Source organism: Psammomys obesus, unplaced genomic scaffold (assembly GCF_907164565.1).
Source record: "Psammomys obesus unplaced genomic scaffold, mPsaObe1.curated_primary_1811, whole genome shotgun sequence".
NCBI lineage: Eukaryota > Metazoa > Chordata > Mammalia > Rodentia > Muridae > Psammomys > Psammomys obesus.
The window spans coordinates 430,710-448,026 of record NW_026590704.1 but is presented as its reverse complement, the minus strand read 5'-3'; the positions used below and the strand labels follow the sequence as shown (position 1 = coordinate 448,026).

Sequence of the window (17,317 nt, the reverse complement as noted above, 5' to 3'; positions counted from 1 at the left end):
TTACTTTACTTTACTTTACTTTACTTTACTTTACTTTACTTTACTTTCCACATGTATGAATGAACTTGGTTTTCTGCATTTGGCTTATCTTAACATGATATTCTGAAGTTTTGTCCATTTGCTGCCAGTGATAAAGTTTCATGGAAAAATTCATTCTGTGTATGTTTTTTTTCCATTCATCCATTCACATTGGCAGGTACTTGGGCTGATTCCATACCTTGGCTATCATAGACAGTGCCACTGGTGTCTCTTTTGTAGACTGGCTTTGATTCCTTTGGCTATATATCTAGTAATGGTGTAGTTGGATCATAGAATAGTTCTAGTTTTAGTTTTTTGAAGAATTTTCATACTGTTTTTTGAACTGGTTATACTGATACATTCCAAATGGTTCACTTGTAACTTATGTATAGTAGCAATAACGAATTGCTTCATTTACATACATGCTAATCCACATTGAAACAGAGGGAGAGATTCATCTTTTCACGGTTCCTTAACAGTTCATGTTCAGCTCATTGGTGACAAATGCTCAATAAAGCCTCTTAAGTTTGTGTGGCCCTACTGACTAGTTACATAATGTTAACATATACATAAGCATATTTATATTCTTCCTTTATGATATAGAATTGAACATCAACTGGTGAAATAAATCAATTGTATACTTACATCAGCTTTTCAATCTTTAATAGTCAGGAAATAAATTTTCTTAGATGAGTAAAAACACCACATGTGTATACACACATGCCTATATATGTATATATTTGTGCTTGGCTTTCTGTGTTTGGATATATACATGTATATAGAGAGGAGGAGGTAGATAGATAGATATAGATATATAGATATAGAGAGAGATGCCACAGTTTGGGGCTGCCTTTCATACCAAAGTCACAAGATGATCACGGCTCTATTCTTTATACCTCCTTTTCCTAAAGATAAAACAAAGCCTTGTCTTCCCGCCATGACTCAGGAGACTGTTCCTGCCGATTGCTAGAGAAGGCTTGCCCTTCATGAAGAGTCTTCTCATTATGTCAACACATTCATTTCCAACGGGAATGGTTTTTCTTATTTTATTATTTTACTCTATCTTATGTGTATGGGTGCTTTGCCTGCATGGATATATACACTACCTGTGGATCTGGTATAGAGCACTGGATCCCATGAAACTGGAGCTGCCATGTAGATGCTGGGCACCAAACCCAAGTCCTCCACAAGAACATATGAAATGTTTCTAACGGCTGAGCCATCTTTCAGCCCCAGCAGCTAGGATCTTTATTCGTAGTGCTTCCTCCCCATTCCAATTTGACAACTCCAATATAACAAGAAATAGGAAATCAAATAAGCTGTAATACTTGACTTTAGTGCCTCAGTTTCCAAGTCAGACAGAGCCTATGCCCCTCAGAAACTTACAGTACAAGGTCTCAAATGTATTCGAAGAAAATTGGGCCAAGAACAAGTTTCATTTTTGCACCCCAACTTACACTAGAACAGGAAGATCATCAGCTGAAGCAGTTTACCTGAAATCACAGAGCACAACTTGGTTATGGTGGAAAAACTGGCAGCACAATCTGCCTGGCCTCCAGCAATGAGTGAGAGATGCCTGGCACTTTCATCAAAGCATGCCTGAAAGCAGTGTTCAGGGTGCGTGGTCATTTGGGGATAATATTCTTTTAACTACAACTTTTATATTAAAAATCACAAACTGCATTTCTTTTTTTCTCTTTTGCAAACAAGATTTTATTGGTTGAAGAATAAAGACATTTCCGTTCTTAATACATGTGCCCAAGTTATGAAAAGTCCAACACTGTGTCCATGTACCCAAATGAAGAGCCAAGTAATGTTTCTCTTTGAACTACTTCCAGTGATGTTCTAATCTCAAACTTGGCAAGTTTTCCTTAAGTTCTCACATAACAATCAAAAATTCATAGACCTCAATTCCACTGACTCACAATTTTGTGCCACATGCAGTACGTACTCAAATTTTCCATCTTTTACAACACGTTTTCACAATTGATAGGAAAACGGAATGCCATAACCCAAGTCGTTACAGTTCTGACGGGGCAAGGACCCCAGAGTGGCTTTTTAGGAAACAGATCTACTAGAAGCATGAGACCAGACAGACCAGACATATCAGACATAACTGAAAATATCCCAGGCACAAATGCACAACTGGGAGTCCCAGTTGCCGCTTCTAGGCTCTGTAGATGCTCTGTATTGTAGGATACAACACTCGCCTCCTCTGCCGGATGACGCAATGTTAGGGTGACTCCGGAGACAGTCACAGCCTCTCCTGATTCAGTATCCTGTTACTTTCTGGTTGGACCAAAAAGTAAACAACCAGCAAATGTTTTGCATCTTTAAAAAAAATCATTTACACTTTAAAAAAAAAAAAAAAAGGAGTGAGGTGGGATCTTCCACCACCTTTTTAAAAAGTTTCTGGAGCTACTAAAAGAACTCACATTTAGAAAATAGTTTATTAAAAAATATTCCTCTGAGGGGCCAAGATGGCGGCACCGGAAGAACACCGTGTCTGAGAAGCTGGACAACACACTCCGGGCAGCGACCAGGAGACTGAACTCTGGGCCCTAAAACAACAGCGATCGATCGTGTTTCCCAGGTGAGGGGAGGCTCCCACGGCGTGGGAATCGGTCGGGTCCACTCTCGGCTGCCCAGCCAGAACCCGGAAGAAAACCCGGCAACTTGGGCTTTGGGTCTCCGGGCTGGTACCGCAAGCCTGCTAATCACGATCAATTTCCTAGGCTGATTGGTGGGCACAAGGGGGGCCTAAGGCTTGGGAGTCCCAGGCTCAAAAAAAACCCCACGGGGAAGGAAAGTTGCCAGACTGCTCACAGGTCACGCAGTCTTTCCCTGGAAGGTCTCTCCAACCACGGGTACCTGCCACCATTACAATTGAGCTCCCGCCGCGCACGGATTGCAGCTGCGCACCCAGCTCAAAATCCCTACTCCCTCTTCGGAGGAGGCAGGAGGCATCCAGCAGAATCTGCCACAGACCACATTGTCTGTACCCCAACCCGAGATCGGGGCTGAGAAAACCCAATCTTTTCGGGCACTCCCCCAAACGCCGCCATCATCCTGCCTCAGCAGAGCAGAAGGATAAAGAGGCGCACAGCGGCTTCACAGTGCAGGAACTCCAGTGCTGCCGGCTGCTCTAGGCAAACAAACTACAGCTCGGGATCTGGGACTGTGGTCATCCTACGCGTCCTGAGATTCTCCTGGGTCCAGCGCAATAAGATATAGCAGCAATTTCTATCACCGGCGCCCCCCCCCCTCCCCGGCAGAGAAACGCCCCCGGCTCAGGGCTCAGGATCCCACTGAGAAGCCCCAACCCCTGCTGGCACTCCCCTGAGAGCACCTCCATAAGCTTGCCCTAGCAGAGGAGAAGGTCAGAGGGGAAGGACAGAGAGGCAGCCTGCCAAGGACACAGCACCCTCTCTCCAGTGGCCCCTAGCTGAGAAACCCAAGCTCTGGATCTGAAGACACTCAACCCTACCCGGTACTCTCTTGGGATCAGCAAACATAGATTCTACCTCTAGGCTGCTTCTGGCAGAGAGATCTGGGCCCGGGATCTGGGATTGAGTACACTCACCCTAACTTTTTTCTGCGCCACCCAGGGACCAGTCAACATAACCCCCCCTGGCAGAGGGAAAGGACAAAGAGGCAGCACACAGGAAAGGTGAACACCAAGTCCTGCAGCCACAGTGTCACAGAGCTGACTGATAGCCTACCTGTGCACTTCCGCAGCAGGACCAAAACAGAGAGTAGTGCACAAGGGGAACCTCCAGTGCATTCCAACTGGTTCTGCAAGAGAGTGAGTGAGCCTTCTAGGGAGAGATTGCCCCAGACCCAGGGCCTCTACACAGAAGCAACCAGACGAGATCCCTGGCACCCACACTCCTAGTGTGGGCATCAGAGGGATTCTTGGGATAGCGACCCCAACAGTGAAGCATCTGCCGTGTGGGTCCACCAGAGTAATCCAGGCAAATAATCCCTGGATCTTAGTCAGAACTGCGTAATAGTGGCTTGCAGGCCACTGCAATAGTCAGACAATCCGCGCATGCACACTGCGCCCGCTAAAAGCGCACGCGAATCGCGCCAGCGTCACATTCTTTACTTAGGCAAAACTGAAAACAAAGTGCACACTCCCAAAGCAGTGAACCGTTCTCATCTTCCTGAAAAAACAGTCCAGAAAACAGAAAGAGAGGATCATAGCCCAAACTACAATCTCGAGGAACAACCAGTGAGGATTATAAATAACCAGATGGCTAGAGGCAGACGTAAGAACACTCCCAACAAAAATCAGGACACAATGACCTCACCAGCAACCCCACAAAACAATGGACACTTCAATTCACTAGATATACAAGAAAGCGACCTCAAAACTATGTTTCTCCAGCTACTAGAGGCCCATAGAGATGAAATGAAATAACCAAAGAAATTGAGACTAACCGAGAAGAAACAAATCGTGCTCTCAGAGAAATGACCACGAAAATTGAGGCAAACAGAGAAGAAATGCACAAAGCTCTCAAAGAAATGTCCACACAAATGAAGGCAAATAAAGAAGAAATAAACAAAGCTCTCATAGAAATACAGGCAATTATACCCAAAGAAGTAGAGGCACAATTAGTGATACATAGAGAGGAAACGGACAAAAAAATAGAAGCTATCATTGAAAAGCAGGAGTCCACATTCAAACAGATGAAGGAAATGGTGCAAGACATGAAAACAGAATTAGAATCAATAAAGAAAACACAAATAGAGAAAAACCAGGAGCTGGAGAACATAGAGAAAAGATCAGGCACTACAAAGGTAAGCATCACCAACAGAATACAAGAGATGGAAGAAAGAATCTCAGGAGCCGAAGATACACTTGCGGAAATTGACCGTCTCTCAAAGAAAAAATAAAATCAGAAAAGTTCCAAACACAAAACATCCAAGAAATCAAGGACACCATGAAAAGACAAAACCTAAGAATAATAGGAGTAGAAGAAAAAGAAGACATCAGGCTCAAAGGTCCGGAAAATATTTTCAAGAAAATTATAGAAGAAAACTTTCCCAACTTAAAGAAGGAGATGGCCATAAACATACAAGAGGCCTACAGAACACCAAGTAGACTAGACCAGAAAAGAAATTCTTCACGTCACATCATAGTCAAAACACTGAACCTACAAAACAAAGAAAAAATTCTAAAAGCAGCAAGGGAAAAAGGCCAAGTAACATATGAAGGTAGACCTATCAGAATCACACCAGATTTCTCAACAGAAACTATGAAAGCCAGAAGGGCCTGGACAGAAATCATACAGTCCTTAAGGGACCACAGATTCCAACCCAGACTACTATACCCAGCAAAACTTTCAATCAACATAGACGGAGAATTCAAGATATTCCAAGACAAAACCAAATTTAAACAATATCTACATAGTAACCCAGGTCTACAGAAGTTACTAGAAGGGAAACTCCAAACCAAAGAAAACAACTACATCGAAGGAAACAGAGAAAATAGATAACTACACAACAACAACAAAAAAAGAAGACAAGTAATGAAACTCAGTGACACCACCAACACCACATCTAAAGTAAGTAAAAATGGTTGGTCACTAGTTTCTATCAACATCAACGGACTCAACTCCCCAATTAAAAGACACAGACTAACAGAATGGTTGCGGAAACAGGATCCATCATTCTGTTGCATCCAAGAAACACACCTATGCAACAAAGATAAACACTACCTCAGAGTAAAGGGCTGGAAAAATGTCTTTCAAGCAAATGGTTCCAGAAAACAAGCGGGAGTAGCCATCCTAATATCTAATAAAATAGACTTTCACCCAAGTTAATCAAAAAAGATAAGGACGGCCACTATATTCTCATCAAAGGAAAAATCCACCAAGAGGACATCACAATTTTGAATATCTACGACCCAAATACAAGAGCACCTACATTCATAAATGAAACAATATTAAAGCTTAAATCACACATTGATCCTAAAACCCTAATTGTGGGAGACTTCAACACTCCACTCTCACCAAGGGACAGATCAACTAGACAGAAAACAAATAGGGAAATAAAAACACTTACAGAGACCCTAAATCAAATGGACCTAATAGACGTCTACAGATCTTTTCATCCAAACTCAAAAGAGTATACCTTCTTTTCAGCACTGCATGGAACCTTCTCCAAAATAGACCATATAGTTGGTCATAAAGCAAGCCTCAACAGATACAAAAAGATTGAAATAATCCTTTGTATTCTATCTGACCACCATGGACTTAAGCTGGACCTCAACAACAGAAATAACAAACTGCCTACACGCACATGGAAACTGAACAACCTGTTACTCAACGACAGCTGGGTTAAGGAAGAAATAAAGAAAGAAATTAAAGACTTCCTAGAATTCAATGAAAATGAAGGCACAACATACCCAAATTTATGGGACACACTGAAAGCAGTGCTCAGGGGAAAATTTATAGCACTAAGTGCCTGCAAGAAGAAATTCGTAACATCACATACAAACAACTTAATGGCCCAACTGAAAAACCTAGAAAAAAAAGAAGCAGATACACCCAAGAGGAGCAGAAGGCTGGAAATAATCAAACTCAGGGCTGAAATCAATCAATTAGAAACAAATAAAACTATTCAAAGAATCAATGAAACAAAAAGCTGGTTCTTTGAGAAAATCAACAAGATAGACAAACCCTTAGCCAAACTAACTAAAAAGCAGAGAGAATCTATCCAAATCAACAAAATCAGAGATGAAAAGGGTGACATAACTACAGACACAGAGGAAATTCAAACAATCATTAGGTCATACTACAAAAGCCTATATGCCACAAAATTTGAAAATCTAAATGAAATGGACAATTTTCTTGACAGATTCCATCTTCCAACATTAAGTCAAGATCAGGTAGAAAGACTGAACAGCCCTATATCCCCCAAGGAAATTGAAGCAGTCATTCAGTCTCCCCTCCAAAAAAAGCCCTGGGCCAGATGGTTTCAGCGCGGAATTCTACCAGACCTTCAAAGAAGTGCTCACACCAATTCTGCTCAAACTATTCCACAAAATAGAAACAGAAGGTACATTACCAAACTCATTCTATGAAGCAACAGTCACCCTGATACCTAAACCACACAAAGACCCAACAAAAAAAGAGAACTTCAGACCCATCTCTCTTATGAACATTGACGCAAAAATACTCAATAAAATACTTGCAAACCGAATCCAAGAACACATCAAAGATATCATCCACCACGACCAAGTAGGCTTCATCCCAGGCATGCTAGGGTGGTTCAACATACGGAAATTCATCAATGTAATCCACCACATAAACAAACTGAAGGAGAAAAACCACATGATCATCTCCTTAGATGCTGAAAAAGCATTTGACAAAGTCCAACACCCATTCATGTTTAAAGTCTTGGAGAGATCAGGAATACAAGGCACATATCTAAACATAGTAAAGGCAATATACAGCAAGCCTATAGCCAACATCAAACTCAATGGAGAGAAACTTAAATCAATCCCACTGAAATCAGGGACAAGACAAGGCTGCCCACTCTCTCCCTACCTCTTCAACATTGTACTTGAAGTCCTAGCCAGAGCAATAAGACAACTAAAGGAGATCAAGGAGATACAAATCAGAAAGAAAGAGGTCAAAGTGTCACTATTCGCAGATGATATGATAGTATATATGAGCGACCCCAAAAATTCAACCAGAGAACTCCTCCAGTTGATAAACACCTTCAGCAAAGTGGCAGGATACAAAATCAACTCAAAAAAATCAGAAGCCCTCCTGTATACCAAAGACAAAAGGGCCAAGAAAGAAATTAGGGAAACAACACCCTTCACAATAGCCACTAACCACATAAAGTACCTTGGGGTGACTCTAACCAAGCAAGTGAAAGACCTGTTTGAGAAAAACTTCAAGTCTCTGAAGAAAGAAATTGAAGAAGATCTCAGAAGATGGAAAGATCTCCCGTGCTCATGGATAGGTAGGATTAACATTGTGAAAATGGCCATCCTGCCAAAAGCAATCTACAGATTCAATGCAACTCCCATCAAAATACCAAATCAATTCTTTACAGACCTTGAAAAAAAAGATTCTCAGCTTCATATGGAGAAACAAAAAACCCAGAATCTCCAAAACAATCCTGTACAACAACAGATCATCTGGAGGTATCTCCATCCCCGATCTCAAGTTGTACTACAAAGCAATAGTAATAAACACTGCATGGTATTGGCATAAAAACAGAAAGGAGGATCAATGGAACCGCATAGAAGATCCAGAAATAAACCCACATACCTATGAATACTCGATATTTGACAAAGAAGCCAAAACCATTCAATGGAAAAAAGACAGCATCTTCAACAAATGGTGCTGGTCCAACTGGATGTCCACATGCAGATAAATGAAAATAGATCTATATTTATCACCCTGCACAAAACTAAAGTCCAAGTGGATCAAAGACCTCAACATAAAACCAGATACTCTAAATCTGTTAGAAGAAAAAGTGGGGAACAGCCTAGAACTCATTGGCACAGGAGACAACTTCCTGAACAGAACACCAACTGCACAGGCTCTAAGAGCAACAATCAATAAATGGGACCTCATGAAACTGAACAGCTTCTGTAAAGCAAAGGACACTGTCATCAAAACAAAACGCCTGCCTACAGATTGGGAAAGAATCTTCACTAACCCTTTATCTGACAGAGGACTAATATCCAGTATATACAAAGAACTAAAGAAGCTGAAAAGCAGCAAACCAAGTAATCCAATTAAAAAATGGGGAACAGAGCTAAACAGAGAATTCTCGACAGAGGAATATCGAATGGCAGAGAAACACTTAAAGAAATGCTCATCCTCATTAGCCATCAGGGAAATGCAAATCAAAACGACCCTGAGATATCACCTTACACCCATCAGAATGGCCAAAATGAAAAACTCAAGGGACAACACATGCTGGAGAGGTTGTGGAGAAAAGGGAACCCTCCTTCACTGCTGGTGGGAATGTAAACTAGTACAACCACTCTGGAAATCTATCTGGCGCTTTCTAAGACAATTAGGAATAGTGCTTCCTCAAGACCCAGCTATACCACTGCTAGGTATATACCCAAAGTTTGCTCAAGTACACAAGAGGGATATTTGCTCAACCATGTTTATAGCAGCTTTGTTTGTAATAGCCAGAACCTGGAAACAACCCAGATGTCCATCAATGGAGGAATGGGTACAGAAACTGTGGTATTTTTACACAATGGACTACTCAGCAATTAAAAAGAAGGAAATCATGAAATTTGCAGGCAAATGGTGGGATCTAGAAAAGATCATCCTGAGTGAAATATCCCAGAAGGAGAAAGACAAACATGGTATATACTCACTTATGTAGACCTATAAGATATAATAAACATAATGAAATCTATACACCTAAAAAAGATAATCAAGAGAGCGGACATGGGATAAGATTATCAATCCTCGTTTACAAAGACAGATGGGATGCGCATTGAACATTGACAGGAGTCTACTGAGCAAATTGGAAAGACTCTAACTAGCAGTGTTTTCAAAGCAAAGACTCATGACCAAACCTTTGGCAGAGTACAGGGAATCATAAGAAAAAAGGGGAGTTAGTCTGATGAGGAAAGGATAGGAGCCCCACAAGGACCAAAGATATCTGGGCACAGGGTCTTTTCTGAGACTGACATGCAACCAAGGACCATGTATGAATGTAACCTAGAACCTCTGCTCAGATGTAGCCTGTGGTAGCTCAGTAACCAATTGGTTTCCCATAGTGAGGGGAACAAGGACTATTTCTAACAGGAACTCAATGACTGGCTCTTTGGCCTCCCCACCCCCCAAGGGAGGAGCAGTCCTGTTAGGCCACAGAGGAGAGCTTTGCAGCCAGTCCTGAAGATACCTGATAAAACAGGATCAGATGAATGGGGAGGAGGTCCCCCCTATCAGTGGACTTGGCAAGGGGCATGGTGGAGATGAGGGAGGGAGGGAGGGACTGGGAGGGAATGAGGGATCGGGACACGGCTGGGGTACAGAGTTAATAAAATGTAACTGATAAGAAAAAAATAAAATACAAAAAATAAAAAATAAAAAAACAATGAATAAATTGAAAAAACAAAACTTTTTAATAAATAAATAAATAAATAAATAAATAAATAAATAAATAAATAGATAAATAAATAAATAAAAACTATTCCTCTGGATTGCGCCAGAAGGGAGGAAGGGGTCACTGACAGATGTGATGAATGGTTAGTTGGATCTGGCTTCTTTTCTGCTTGTCAGGGTGGACTCTGGTTTTTCTTCTCCATTTTCTGCAGGTGGATCTGTAGTTTGCTGGTTGGCCACTTCAGCCTGTTTGCCTTTTGTTTGCAGTTGTGTGTGTGTGTGTGTGTGTGTGTGTGTGTGTGTGTGTGTGTGTGTGTGTGTGTGTGTGTGTGTGTGTGTGTGTTTGTGTGTGTGTGTGTGTGTTTGTTTTTGTCTGGTGATTTATCCTTTCTTGAGACAGGTTTGGGTTCGCATCCACCTTGGCAAGGGCGAATTCGGCTTGGCCAATGGCCTGGCAGGTAATATTCTTGAGCTGCATCTTTGGCAGTCCATCTTTGCTGATCTTCTTCTTGAGTATGGGGCAGTGCCGGGTGGGAGGCGCATGCAATGCCCAGTTGCCACAGAACTACACAACCTAGCTGCCACTGCCACTGCCACAAGTTGTACTTCTAACCTACCATAGTTAACCTTGTCTTTCTGAGTGAAATAGGCCCTTCAGAACGATGTTAAGGGCCAGTGAGTGGAACAGTGAATAAAGGCACCTGCTGGTGAGCCTGGCAGCGTGAGTTTGATCCCTGGGAGCTGCATGGTAGGAGAGAACCAACTCCCACCAGAGTCATCAAGTTTCAACATACATACCATGGCACATGCACGCACACACAAACACACATAAAAATACATAAATAAATAAATAAATAAATAAATAAATAAATAAATAAATAGATGTAACCAAAAAATTAAACAGTCTTATTTTTTAAATGGTAATGTCCTCCATCTACTGCAATGAGAAGTTTTCTTGATGAAAGATGAGAACTACATTTATCTACAGGTAAGGACAAATGCTTAGAATGCAGTTAGGGGTTATACTGGTTTAATAAAGCGGTAGTTGCAGGTTCTTCTCTAAGACCCATGACTTCACTAGCCTTGGGTAGTTGTCTAGGTTTCCAATACCAAGCATGATTTTCCTCTAGTTGAGTAGGTTTTAAGTACAATTAGTGAGCTGTTGGTTACCAACAAGGTCTGTGTGCTACCACTGCACCCTTGGGGTTATTGTACCATGTTGGCGGTTATTTTGATTTACAGTCAGTCAGACCTGGGAGGGACTGCTGGTTGTTTCCTTCCTTTGGAAGCTTGCAGGGAACCTTCTGGTAGCGTTAAAATACAAGCAACTAAGGGATGCTGAGAGTAGGAGAAACAGTCTTTCCCAGGGAAGAGTATGCCAATGAGTCATCCCTAAAGTTAAACAACATCCCTAAAACTAAACAACTGATCAGGTTGTATTTCTGTATTTAGGAATGTGTGTAACAACAACTAATGAAAAATGAGGCCACAAATTTAAAAAAGAGCAAGGAGAGGTATATGAAAAGATTCAAAGGAAGGATAGGGAAAGGAAAGATGATAGAATTATAATCTTAAAAACTAAAACAAAAATCAAAATTAAAATATAAAAAAATATTTAAAAGAAAGGTGATTTAATTGAGCATTCTATGTTTCTCATGACACAAACTGCATACCATATAGTGAAATACAAAAAGGCCATGGGATCTATGGCACATTATCTTTAATAATCCCTGTGGATCAATTTATCAAAAACATTAATGAAACTCCATGACAATAAGCAAAGAGATCTCCAAGGACAACATGGAAATAACAGGTTCATTTGAACAGAGCTGAGAAATCTTAACAGTGAACAACACACGGCATAAATTGGGACCAACACATAATCTTTACACAGTGAGAAACAAAACACTACAATCTTGTAGTGCAAAAGAAGCAAAATTAGCAATGTATGAAGTGCCTATGCACAGGCTCTTTGCTTGACCCAGGGAAGGAGAGAAAAAGGTGTGGCTTTAAACAGACTCCAGGATGACCTAGTATCTGGCAGGCACTGCTGCGGTTGTACATGACAGGTAGGCCTCCTCACTAATGCATCTGTCCCTTCAATATGTTCAAAAGCCTAGCGACGAATAACAGGTTTTCTTTCTGCTCAAAGCTAAAAGAGAAAGAGAATTATTCAGAATGTTTATATCATCATGGAATTTGCCGACTCCAAAGCCAGTGTGCTAAAAGGTAACAAAGTCATTCACAGGTCTTCCCCGCTCAAGAATGTCACTAAGGCAGCAGGGAAGATAAGCCTTTTAATGATGTGTGTGCAGAATAGTGAAGGAATAACTCTACCCCATGAAATTAGAACCAATAGGAATTAGTATTTGATGTCACTGTTTTTCTTTCTCAGTTCATAGCACTGCTCATAAGAAAGGGTCTGAGCATGGGGATCCATGCTTATAATCATAGCATTGGAAGGGGAACAAGGAGTTCTTGAGCTTGAGGCCAATGTGAACTATGTGGGGAGGCCTTGGAGATGGAGACCTTCTCCTTGAGGGGAGAAGCAAGAAGAGGAAGAAGAGAAGGTAGATAAGGTGGTTGTGGTGGTAAGATGAAATCGGTGTTGATGAAGACTAAGAATCCATGTAGAACTTAATGATAAGCATGTAAGAAAGAGCTCTTTGCATTGACATTGGCAGTTATCTGTGGTTTCATCTGCCATCCTCTCCTATGACTAATATTTATCTGCACAGGTTGGTCTGTAGTTTTTAATGTCAACAAAAATAACCTGTAGCTGGCATACATGTGGCTGAGACTTGCATGTTTTGGTTGGGGATCAAATTCAGTAACCCTGAGTTCCGAGTCATGTTGCTGCTGCTTCATTCCTGGTGAAAGGACTTCTTGGCATTCTGTTGAGGGGAAATCTCTGATGTGGAAAGGTGTGGAATGGGTCATGTTTCTATAGGAGAAACATTCTTGATGTCTTACCAAAGTGAGTATCAGTATTGTCTGGTTTAATTCTTTTTTTTAATTCTTTATTAATTACACTTTGTATCCCCCCTGTGGTTCCCTTCTTCCTCCCATCCCAATCCCTCCCTTCCTCCATCCTCTGCATGCATGCCCCTCCCTAAGTCCACTGATAGGGGAGGGCTTCTTTTCCTTACTTCTGATCCTAGTCTATTAGGTCTATCAGGAGTGGCTGCATTGTCTTCTTCTGTGGCCTAGTAATGCTGCTTCCCCCTCAGGGGGAGGTAATTAAAGAGCAGGCCAATCAGTTCATGTCAGAGACAGTCCCTGTTCCCATTACTATGGAACCCACTTGGATACTGAACTGCCATGGGATACATCTGTGCAGAGGTCTTAGGTTATCTCCATGCATAGTCCTTGGTTGGAGTAACAGTCTCAGGAAAGAGCCCTGTGTTCAGATTTTTTGGTTCTGTTCCTCTCTTTGTGGAGTTCCTGTCCTCTCCAGATCTTACTGCTTCCCACTTCTTTCCTAAGATTCCCTGCACTCTGCCCAAAGATTGCCCATAAGTCTCAGCATCTGCATTGATAGTCTGCAGGACAGAGCCTTTCAGAGGTCCTCTGTGTCAGGCTCCTGACTTGTTCCCTCTTTTCTCCTTCTTCTGATGTCTATCCTCTTTGCCTTTCTGGATAGGAATTGAGCATTTTAACCAGAGTCCTCCCTCTTGATTAGTTTCTTTAGGTGTGCAGATTTTAGTAGGTTTATCCTATATTATATGCCTATATGAGTGAGTATATACCATTCTGCTTCTGGGATAGCTCACTCAGGATGATCTTTTCCAGATCCCACCATTTACCTGAAAATTTCATGATTTCCTTGTTTTTTATTGCTGAGGTTTAATTCTTAATAATTATCTTAGTTTTAAAAACTTAAAATTTCTTCATTCTCACCTCTCTCTCTTATTCTTCATAGCTTCTTGTCCAAAACTAGGGAAGCTATGTTGCTCAATTGGGGTCACACAGTCACAAGGATATTTACCTTACCTGATAATCGTTTGAGCAATTGTCTGGGGCTATCTTACTATATCCAGCTCTGTATACACCCTTTCTATTTAGAATGTATGATGCTCTTATTCATCAAAAAGTTAGAATTCTTTTGTTCAGCCAGACATAGTGCTCACAACTATATCCACCACTAAGACAGGAAGACTGAGGATTCAAGATGTTGCCATGGAGGTTACAAAGCAACTTCCAGTCCAGTCAGTACTACACATAATAAAACTTTATCTTTAAAAAAAATAGTTTTAAAAGATTCTGTCTAATGCAGCCACTACTGATGAGATCTGATAGACTAGGATCAGAAGGAAGGAGAGGAGGACCTCCCCTATCAGTGGACTTGGGGAGGGGCATTCATGAAGAAGGGGGAGGGAAAGTGGGATTAGGAGGGGGGGAGGAAGAGGTTTGTGGGGGGATACAAAGTGAACAAAGTGTAATAAAAAAAATTAAAAAAGATTCTGTCAACTTTTAAATATATGCAATATAAAAAAAAATGTACTCCAAGTTTTGAAAGACCACAAATTCTAACAAAGAAAAGTATACACAGAAAGGCAACCTTTCAGAAATGAATGAGAAAATTAAAACACTGTTGTATGACAAAAATACCCTAAAGGGATGTTTTAATTAAATTTTTATTTTTATATTAAAAAAAGATTCTGTCTATATGCTAAGGCTACTATTGAACTCTTTCTCTGCACTTCGATTCCTTTTCTTTCTTTTTTCAGTTTTTTTGTTGTACTTTCTTTTTTACAGTACAGGTTAATGAAATCCAGGGTCTCACACATGCTAGGAAAATACTTTGCCACCTACATCCAAGCTTAAGTCTTAAAATTATTTTTCCTTGTTGAACTATGACCAAAGAAAAAGAAAACTGAGAGGATTCAGAGAGAGGACGAGCTGAGAAGGGGGAGTGAAAGTCATAGAGTATATTACCTGCATAAGACAGGGTCATAATAAAATATCTTATTTTGTACAATTAGCATATTCTTATAAAAAAGACAAACATGACTTTAATTACTATATTCTTTAGGAAAGGGATAAATTTTGGAATATGAGTAAATTACATTTAGAAACAACTAAATTTTTGTGTCCTATTTTTTTAATATTGGACATATTTTAAATGAACTAAAGTAGGCTCTGAATAATGAACTTTAAGGAAAATTAAAAAGTGCTTTAGGTGAAAAATCTCATATATATACTCCTATACATTCTCATACATTATGTCCATTTTTAGTATACCACTTTTAAATGTATAAAAACATAATAAATTGCTATATGATATTGAACAGAGTAAATAATGGTGGCTTTTTATTGCTAAAAACAAAGAATTACTTATAAATTCATAAATGAACTATTATAATACAAGTATCTTAAAATAGAAAAAAGCAAACTGCATGCAATTATTGACTTTCTTCTCCTGCTACTATTTCACATAGTCACAACAAAAATAACAAAAGCAGCTCCAAAAATAATCTAAATTAATGTCAAATTGTAAACCATTCAAATTTGTACAAACTCAACTGAAAATAATGCCATACATGGCCTCACATTTGGGGGTGATGGCACTTTTGTTGCCCCTGAACAGCTTTCGCTGAAAACCAAGCCAGCATAAATAAAAACCATTTTCACACTTATTTCACTATGTTATTTTGTTTTGCGGGAGGTGGGGGTTGTACCTGTTTTTCTGGCGCTGGAGATAAAACCCAGGACCTTTTGCTAAGAAAGTCGTATATCACTAAGATAACAAAGATTAAACTTAATTGATCTTTCTCTCCTGCCACAGAAAACTCACAAAACTTAGAATTCGTTTTTTTTAAAAACAGACAAACTTTGGAACCAAAGGACATACTCAGAAATAGGATAGTATTTTCTCAAGGCTTATTGTAAAATAACCAATGCACTTGCCTGCATGAGTCAATCTCTTTGCCCCAAGAAGAGCTTATATTTCAGCAACAACATAAATAATTATTATCTATCTTCTCCCCACAGTCTGGCGATCATGAATAAGTCACAGGTACCCACAGTGACATATTTTGTCTTATTGGGATTTCCTGGTCCCTGGAATATTCAAATCACTCTTTTCTCGTTGATTCTGCTGGTCTATGTGATAACTTTGACTGGAAATATGGCCATCATTTGTGCGGTAAGGTGGAACCAACAACTCCATACCCCTATGTATATGTTCCTGGCCAACTTCTCCTTCCTAGAAATCTGGTACGTGACCTGCACGGTCCCCAACATGCTGATCAACTTCCTTTCCAAAACTAAGACTATGCCCTTCTCTGGATGCTTCACTCAGTTCTACTTCTTCTTCTCCCTGGGCACAACTGAATGTTTCCTTCTCTGTGCCATGGCTTATGATCGGTACCTAGCCATCTGCTTCCCACTGCACTACCCTTCCATCATGACTAGGCAATTCTGCAGTATTCTGCTGTCCCTCTGTTGGATCATTGGTTTCTTTGTATATTTGATTCCCATTTTTTTTATTTCTCAGTTGTCGTTCTGTGGCCCCAACATCATTGATCATTTTCTGTGTGATGTGGACCCACTAATGGCACTGACGTGTACACAAACACCCATCGTAAAGCACGTATTCTATTCTATAAGTACTCTTATTATTGTCCTCACCGGTTTGTACATCCTTGGATCTTATGCCCTGGTGCTCAGGGCTGTTCTTCAGGTTCCTTCTTCAGATGGACGACAAAAGGCCTTCTCCACCTGTGGATCCCACCTGCTGGTAGTGTCTCTGTTCTATGGAGCCATAATGGTGATGTATGTAAGTCCCACATCTGGCAACTCAGTCGCTATGCATAAAATTATCACAGTGATATACTCTGTGGTGACACCAGCTTTAAATCCTTTCATCTACAGCCTGCGTAACAAGGACATGAAATATGCCCTCCGGCATGTCTTCTTCGGGAAGAGGATTATGCAAAACTCGTAAATAGGGTTTTTCTGCCCAACTCTGGGGAACCCAATGCTGCCAAGGGCACCCTCACACATCTGACATACACTCACACAGACAAACATGCGTGTGCATAAATAAAAATAAAAATGAAACTTTTTTTAATCTAGGCAAGGCGTAGTGGTACATAGCTTTAATCTCAGTGCTTGGAAGGCAAAAGTAGACCTCTGTGAGCCAAGCTCAGCCGGTGATAGATAATGAAACCCTGTCTCGACAGAACAACAAAGAA

At 40.6% G+C, this 17,317-nt stretch overlaps 1 protein-coding gene across 1 annotated transcript; it reads left to right on the top strand.

Annotated features, from left to right (window-relative positions):
* Positions 1-16,122: 16,122 nt before the first annotated feature.
* On the top strand, positions 16,123-17,067 carry LOC129677975 (olfactory receptor 11H7-like). The gene has a single exon (XM_055608659.1). It carries the CDS (start codon positions 16,123-16,125, stop codon positions 17,065-17,067), a length of 945 nt encoding a protein of 314 aa, XP_055464634.1.
* Positions 17,068-17,317: the final 250 nt, after the last annotated feature.